Source organism: Belonocnema kinseyi, chromosome 6, assembly GCF_010883055.1.
Source record: "Belonocnema kinseyi isolate 2016_QV_RU_SX_M_011 chromosome 6, B_treatae_v1, whole genome shotgun sequence".
Lineage (NCBI taxonomy): Eukaryota > Metazoa > Arthropoda > Insecta > Hymenoptera > Cynipidae > Belonocnema > Belonocnema kinseyi.
Window position 1 is genome coordinate 18,796,965 of NC_046662.1, and position 9,076 is coordinate 18,806,040.

At 26.5% G+C, this 9,076-nt stretch overlaps 1 protein-coding gene across 2 annotated transcripts in view; it reads left to right on the forward strand.

The window, feature by feature from the left end:
• The first annotated feature begins 2,492 nt into the window (after positions 1-2,492).
• Positions 2,493-9,076, forward strand: part of LOC117174355 (enhancer of mRNA-decapping protein 4) — a 32,201-nt gene continuing 25,617 nt past the window's right edge. For both annotated transcript variants that reach the window (XM_033363410.1, XM_033363411.1), the window contains exons 1-3: positions 2,493-2,632; positions 2,756-2,837; positions 6,399-6,604. In XM_033363410.1, coding sequence (XP_033219301.1) covers positions 2,782-2,837; positions 6,399-6,604 — 262 coding nt within the window. In that variant the 5' untranslated portion in view covers positions 2,493-2,632; positions 2,756-2,781. The remainder of the gene's footprint in view (positions 2,633-2,755; positions 2,838-6,398; positions 6,605-9,076) is intronic.

Below are 9,076 nucleotides of genomic sequence, written 5' to 3' on the forward strand. Positions count from 1 at the left end.
GGATGCACTCTGTATGGTTTTCTTTTGAACATCATTTAAAATTTTGTCTCGACAGACCGTTTTCGACAGACTTAACCAAAGTAGGCAAATCAAACTGAAGGAAGTGGACAATGTATCGATTACTTGATTCAAAACATTTTTTAATTCAACATAAATTCCGTTTCTCAAGTAAGCACAAGAAATCGCTCTTTTTAATCAGTTTTTAAATAATCCCATGATTGCTACAAGCCAGAGGAAGTAGGGAAAAGTCTGAAAAAGTCAGGGAATTTTTTTTATTCAACAAATTATAATTACGGAATTTGTGTTGAATTCCAAATTTAAAGAAATCAAGTAATCGATACGTTGTCTGCTTCCTTCAGTTTCATATGTCCACTTTCGTTAAGTCCGTCGAAAAAGATCTGTCGAGACAAAATTTTAAATTATATTTAAAAGAAAACCACATAGAGTACATCCGCGAAGTTTTCGTGAGCAACATATATAAGTTTAAATAATTTAATCGAGCAGATAAATATTTGTTTAAAAACGTGGTGTTTTTGCTCATTTTCAGGTGTTTGAGGGCGAATATCTTGAAGAATAAGTTTTGATGAGAAGTTTTACTGAACACTCTGCAAAAGGTTGGTAACAATCCTTATTTCTAAAGAAGTTTTACAATTTTCGGTAGCGTATTTGGCTTATAATAAATGATCAAAGTTTGCGATAATGACACATTTTAACAGTTCATTCAAATACATTTTTCCTCTCCTATTTCAACTGTAACTCTAAAATATCATTATACATAATAAATTTCAATCATCCTTGATCGCACTGTTGCCTTCTACTTAATTTTAAACATGTACCTTTAGTGTTTAATTTATTTAAAAAATGACCCGCTATCGCCATTTTTTGCAAGGCCACATGTTTTCAACCATTTTTTCTGGCTTAATAAAAATAATTTATTATTCTTAAAATACACGAATCGAATCTAGAAATATAAGATATAATTATAGACCAAATAAACAAATTTTCTAAAATTTGAACCCAATAGGTTTCAAGTAATTATTCATAGAGTGACCCATAAGTTCTAGTATATGCTTTTTTTTAAACATCACTGTACGTTGATTTTCGACCTGTAAGAGAATAAGGTTTCGCCCAGACATCGAGAAAAAATGTTGCCAGAGGAGGGTGGACCGCCACCTCCGCCCCTCCCTTAGTCCGCCACTGTTAGTTATTTTCTTTTGTACAAATTGTTTCTCAGTTAAATTTTTTATTTAGTATATTCGAAGATCATGTACAAAACATGAAAAACGTTGAATTTTCAAGCCAAAGAGACAAATTCCTTTTTAAACAGTTAAATTTTCAAACAAATAATTGAATTTTTAACTAAAAAAAAATCATTTTCGACCAAGGAGATTAATTTTCTACCATATATTTTAATTTTTTAAATAAAAATATCAATTTATATTAAAAAATGGAATAATTAGATTTAAAATAAAAGAATGAGTTTCAAATTAAAATTATTTCCTGAAAAACAGATCCTACTTCATATTCACTCCATTGGGAATCGAACCACAAAACTTCTGATTTCCGGTCAGGTGCTTTTCCAATTAAGCTATTAGAGGGAAAAGCACATTATTTGGAAAAGCATCTGACCGGAAATTAGAAGTTTTGTGGTTCGATTCCCAATGGAGTGAAGATGGAGTAGGATCTGTTTTTCAGGAAATAATTTTAATTTGCAAATATTATTTTCCATCTAGTCTGATTAAGACGTTAAGCATTTTCTGTTATTGAAAATTCTTAACTTGATCGATATTGTGTAGATTTTCTGCCTTCATGGTTTGAAGGGTTGATCTACTGTCGGTAAGGTTACCATCTCTGAATAGTTAAATTTTCATTTTAAAAAATGATTTTTGAACTAAATAAATGAATTTTTAAGAAATTATTTTAACTTTTAAACAAGAACTTGGATTTTCAAACTAAAAAGATGAATTTTCAATACAATACATCAATATTCAAATAACAAATGATTTTAACGAAAATAATGAACAATCAATTACAAAGGTGAATTTCCTACAAAACAATTGAAATTTCATCCCGAAAATGTGAATTTTCAAACAAAAGTTTAATTTTCAACCGAAACAGATAATTATTTCAATCAGATAGTTCTATTTAAAACGATAAAAAGATTAAATTTCTAAAAAATACGATGAACTTTCAAATAAAAAATAAGAGAATGGGAAAGAATCACCGGAAATAAACCGCGGTTATCACAAAACGAAACACGAGAAGTACATGAGAGAACTCTGCACTCTCTTTGAAAATTTAAATCAGAGAGAATCAGATTGACGCAAATATTTACCATTTATTATTTATAATTTAACAAACACAACGATTAAGTCAATATTTGCGTAAGTCTGATTCTCTCGAAATCAAATTTTCAAAAATAAACAGTGCTGCCACCTACTTCCAGTGTCTCATTTGTGATAACAGCGATTTATTTCCGGTGACCCGGTCCATTTTTCCAATTTTTCTGACAAGCGAACTTACGTTCGCAGTTTTCCATTTTAAATCTAATAGGGCTAAAATGTGTAAATAGACGATGTGCTTCTAGAAATCTTTAAATATCACAGTTTAAAGTTTATTTATGCATAAAGAGGTGAGTGTAGGCGAGTACAAAAGTGAAAATTCGCCGCTAGGCGTGCCACCGGTTGGGGTTAGAAAAGCTTCGACCTTCGTTTTATTTTCCGTTTAAAATATAAATGTAATTCAAATTGTGCAGTTCCAGTGACCGAATCTTCCGGCAAGATGATTAAACCCGACGACAATCTTCGACAGCAGTATCCTCATTATCCACAGACTGTGTAAGTGTACAATCAAAATTTACAGTTTTGCCATTTTTCGCTTTTAAACCGGAAATTCGACCTATAATTCATAGTTATCCTTATGTATTTTTCAACACTTGACTCCTGGTTTCTACTTTTTATGAAATACATAATTATTTTATCTTGGGTTTGACAAGGAGTTTCGAGTTAAAAGATCACAATTTTTAGGTTAGATTTCGTCAGAAATCTTTTGCATGCTTTTATACACCCATATCGACCACACATACATTATATTTTAGAAGTAAACGATAAAGGAAGTTGAAAAAATAACTTCAGTTGTATTCAAATTGCATTTTTTTAAATATTTGATTAAAAATCTGATTAAATTGATCAAATGAGTTAGCGGATGTAACCCCCCTAAATTGATGTTTTATCAATAATATTGATCCGACATTAGTATTTTTTTCGTTTAACAGTATAGAGCTTTTATTCGCTTACTTAATTTTATTATTACATTTTTTTCTTAACTTTTAATCGAATTATTCATTTAAGTAGAAACTTTATTAAATTAGACCTGTGGTCGTGAGTTCAAAAGTATTCGCACTGTTTATTTAGCCAATTTTGTTATTATATGCCACGTCACAGATTATTTGCAACTCTTTTGATTTTTACGCATGAAGAAGCTAAAAACTTAGTTTTACGTCCAAATTTATTATTTTTATTATTATTTCTTCAGGGTTTCCCTAAGTTTAAAGTTACCGTTTTGAAAGAAATGTTAGACTTTTTACATTTGTTAAAAAATATTCGAGATAAAATATAAATATTTTGTGAATAAAATGACCAGATTTTAAATTCTTATCAGATGTAAAACGATCCGTTCGAGTTTGTAAACATCCGCTACGTTACTATACGTATAAGTGCCGGGAATAATATTCTTCGTGCGTTTGACTCTAAACATTGACCGAAAAATTGCTGCCTGCACATTTATTTTAACATACAGAATTATTTTTAAACCTCATATTTAGATTCTTCAAAATCTGATGTGAGAAATAAAATTTTCAATTTTGCTCTCCATACTTTGTAATATTTCAAGGTGTCTACCGACCCGGGAAATCTGCGTAAAATCCTTTCTCTTAATTAAAAAAAAAAAAATCGTAACGAAATTATCGAAATCCTCGTACTCATTATTAATGACTAGCTGATTGGTTGCATACTGCGTGAACGTGACTTCAAGCGGCTATTTTCAGTTTGTTCTTTTGCATTTTCTCGAATTTTGTAAATCGAGATTTTCAAATGAGGTATTTATATTATAAAAATTTATTTATGAAAGAGAACATTTAAATTAATTGTAAGTGATTTTTTAACAAAAGAGGCAACATTTCTTTTCTTAAGTAATTTTATTTTATGATCAAATTTATTTCTGAATGCTTCTAAACATTATTGATAAAAGAGAAAATTCTAACTGAAATTTTTTTTTCAAAAATTTCGTGACAACAATATAATATTTTTCAAACTTTGAAATAAATGAAAAAAATTAAACTATGGGTGCGGGTACACTAAATGTGTTAATGATTTAGGATTGCTTTTCTAAGATTAAATTTAAGCTTTGAAGATTACAAAATAATTTGAAAAAGAATCTGAAAGATTTTAAGAAATGTTTTTAAATTTTTGTAGCATTTGAAAAAATGTTTGAAAAACACTATGTCAAAGTTTTTGAAGTTTTAAAAAGATTCAAGAATAATTTAAAATTTGAAAAGGTTTCAAAACAGTTTTGACAAAATGTAGATTTTTTAGGAGAGTTTGATGTAAAATTTCGAGGAAATTCAAGGAATAATTTTTATCGATTCTTTGTTTAGAAAAATAGATTTTAAGACAACATTTATAAAACTTTTAAAACGTTTCAAATGATTTCCTAAATTTTCGGAAGAAGTTTAAGGATAGTTTTAAACTTATAAAGATTCTAACCAATTTAAAATAATGTAGATTTTTGAAGATTTCTAAGAAAAAATTTAAAGTTTTAAAATAATTTTGAAAGGTTTCAAGAGAATAACAAAAAAATTTTTAATTTCTGGGCAAATTTTGTATTACTTTTTATTTTACGAATTTTTTTTTTTAATATTTAAAAAGATTACAAAAAATTTCCAAAGATTACCTAAATTGTCAAAAAAAATCAAGGAGATTTTAGGAAACTTTTGAATCTTGAAGTTTTTTCAGTAATAAAATTTTTAAGTTTTTTAAAGATTTCGAAAGGCTTCATGATAACAAATAAATTTTTGTAATATTTCTTTGAAAATTTAAAGTTATTCTTTATTTTGACAAATTCATTTTAAGAGTAAATTTAAGAGAAAATTTTCTACGTTGAAAAAAAGTCCAGAATGATAATAAACTAACCCGGATGATTTTAATACAATTTTAGAAATAATCATAGTCGGTTTAAAAGATATTTAGGAATTTAAAAAGTTTTGAAGTGATTAAAAATATTTTGAAACCTTAAAACATTTTTGAAAATTTATAAAATATTTTTTAAAAAATTCCAAGCGTCAAACAATCCTCAATCTCTTTTAAATCGACACAAATTTTTCCTAAAATTTTACATGAAAATTTTTTTTTTTGACTGAAAAATCTTTATTTGTTGAAAATTCGTCTTTTTGGTTGTAAAATTCAACTTCTAGGTTGAAAGTTAAACTACTTTTTTAAAAATCCATCTTTTTTAAGATAATAATTTGGGTTGAAAATTCATATATTTTCTTGAAAATTCAATTATTTTCTTGAATGTTAGTCTTTTTGGTAGAAAATTAATATTTTCGGGCTTAAAATTCAACTGTTTTGTAGAAGGCTCGTTATTTTGGTTGAAAATTTATCTTTTTTTTTTTTGCGAAAATTCAACTATTTTGTTACAAATTAATTTCTTTGGTTGCATATTCATCGGTTTAGTTCACAATTCATTTCATTCGTTGAAAATTGGAATTTTTTATTGAAATTTAGTTCTTCTTTTTTATAGAAAATTATTTTTCGTAGTTTAAGAATTTTTTTTTTCACTAAGAATTCATTTTTTTAGGTTTACAATTCAACTATTTTTGTAGAAAATTCAACAATTTGGTTATAAATTGAACTATTTTGCTAAGAAGTTATATTTTTTGTCAGAAATTCTACTGTTTTGTGAAATAATCGTCTTTTTGGAATTAAAACTGATCTTTTAGGATAGAAAAGTTTTCTTCTTTGTTTTAAATAAATAAATTAAAAAATTTTTATTTGAAATCGTTTCATCGCGTATAAAAAATATTGTATGTTGAAAATGTTACAGTATTAAAATTCTGGACTTTGAATATTCATGATCAGGGCAAATAAAAATTTTGTTAGGAAAAAATCAAGGAAATTTGCAAATAAAGTTTTTGGCCACCGTGAATTAAGTTATTTTGGTTTCAAATTAGATTACAATTTTTTAAATCTAAATCTGAAATTCATTTCAAATGAATGTAGTCATTAATAAAATAAATTTGGTCTCAAAACTTGTGAAATTCCCGGAATTTTGAAGGTAAAATTTTGTAGCAATTCTATTGGTCAAACTTGAGAATTAATTTTTTGTTTATTTGTCTTCAGGGATTTCAATGGACAGGAGGACCAACATTCCACCGAAATATTTAGCATCGACGTCACCGTGATCCCTTCCCAAGGTGGCCACAATCATGGAAGTTCGAAAGTTAAACTAAAGAACATTGTCGATTTTTCATGGGAACATCGTTATTACACCGGTCACCTTTTAGCCGTTCACATGTCTGGAAAATACCTTGCCTATGGTATCAAAGGTAGATCTTTAAACCTTTTCTCGAGCTTCAAATAAAAATTCTATAAAAAAAAAAGCAATATCAAATTCAATTTGAAAGAGAAACAAACAGAAACTAATAATTATTTCCAATTATATTTGCAATCTGTTTTGTTCAATTTTTGGCTTCAAAATCACGTTTTAAATCAGTACAACAGTTTTTAAATGTTTACAGCATTTTAACTTTTTAGTTAATTTAATTTGTGTGAATATAATAATCAATGTAAAGAATTTTAAAATGCAGGTTTAAACGACCGATTCAAACTTGATATACCATAATGTTTTAAGACATTTTAAAAGATTTCACATTATTTTATCAGATTTCCAAGGACTTCAATGAATTTAACAGATTTTGAAGGTCGCAAGGTACTTTAATACATTTTCTAGGATTTCAGAAAATATCATCATAGAATTTCATGGGATTTTATAATATTTTAGTGGATTTCAAAAAATCTATTTACAAGAAGTTATTAGTTAATTAATTATTAATTTATCCTAAATTATTTCCAATTCTTTTTAATTTTTTTAATTCAGTTGATAAAATGATCAAAGGATTTAGAATATTTGAGTTTTTTTCAATTTCCTGTCGTTTTCAAGCGCTCTAAAAAACTGCTACCGGGTTTCAAAATATTTTAAAGGATTTGAAATGTTTTAGGACAGTTAAAAAAAAATTCTAGAATTTTTTTATTTATTTCAATAATTTGAAGGGACTTCAAAGACTGAAATATTTTAGGGTATTTTAAAAGAATCCAAGGCATTTTTAAGAGATTTAAACAATTTAAAGGGTTTTAATAATTTTAAAAGATTTTTTAAAATGATTTCCAATTCATTTGAATTCTTTTAAATTGTTTTGTAGTTGTTAGTCACTTTTTCGGTTAAAAATTAGTAGGGTTTTTTTAGGTTTTGGAGAGATTTTCAAATATTTCTTGCATTTCATTTGGAATTTGGCCTGAATTCGTATTAATTTATATTGAATCCCTTTAAATTCACTCAAATCTAACTGAAATTAATGTAATTATTTTATTTTTTAAATTATTTGCAATTTATTTGAATAATTTTTTGATTATAAATTAGTAGGGTTTCAAAGATTTGTAGAGATTTGAAATCATTTTATGGAATTCTTTTGCATTTTTTTTAAATTACTTAAATTCTTATAAATTTATTCAATTTTATTTAATTCTATGGACATGTTGAATTTTTAAAAGTTTTTGTTTAATTAATACTGAATTTAATGCATTTAAAAAATTTTAAATTGTTTTCAATCATTTTGATTTTTTTTTTTAATTCACCTTGAATTTTTATGAATTTCATCGAATTCTTCTCGTTCACCTTAAATGTCTCTAAATACATTCTAGTTGTGCGGATTTGTTTGATTTTAAAACATTTTTCCAATTTATTTCAGTTCTTTTGAATTTAACTTGAATTGTTTTGAAGAAGTCTTATCAATTTATTCTCAGTTTGTTGCCCTTTGAGCGCGAAAAAATTACACTTTGGTCCCTATATTTTATGCCATAGAGGTTGTGAGACCTGAAAGTGTTAAAAGCTGCCATTTTATTGGGAATGGTAGTCTACCATTTCGCCACATGGTGCCGAAAAATGGAGTTAAAAAGAGTAGGCACAATTTTATACATGTATTTTAATTCTTGCATAAAAGTGTTTTTATGATTGTTTTGTTAAATATAAAATAATTATTGAATATTAAAAACAAATATTCATGAGAAACAGTTTTAGATTTAGATTTTTGGGAAACAGGTTTTTTTTTTTAAATTCAATTATTTCATGGAGTTTCAATGCATTGTTAGCTTAAATAAACTTTAATTAATATATGTAGCGACAAATTTTATCCATATTATAACAAGAATACGAATAATAGACGACTGGAATTTAAATACGAATTTTAATCTAACTTTTAGGTCAGATTCTTCAATAGTAACTATTTAATTGAAAAATTAATGAAAATTGACTTTGATTTCATTTTTGCTTCAAAATAAGTTCATTTAAGTTTATAATCTTTTGAAAATCACAATAAAGAGAACAATAATTCTTTTTAAAATATTTCTGTCAAAAAATGTGGGTTTTCACTGTGTAATATATAAATTTCATCTAAAATACTTTGTTTCCTATAAAGACTTATTTTTATTATTCAATAAATACTTTAAACTCCAAAAAAAAAATGGTTAAACCACTTTTATGCACGAATTAAAATGCATCTTTAAAATCGTGCCTAGTCTTTCTAGTTCGATTTTTTGTCACCATGTGGCATATAGCAGTTTAACCATTCCCAATAGGTGAATAAATAATTTTTAATCAAAATAATGAAAGTTCCATATAAGATTCGATATTAAACGCCTGATTTAAATAAATAACACAGGCCAACAATTCTCAGAACCAGAGACCAGACCTACTATACCCGAAGGTTTTTGCTGCGCTGAATCCGAATCTGACCTCAGAAAAA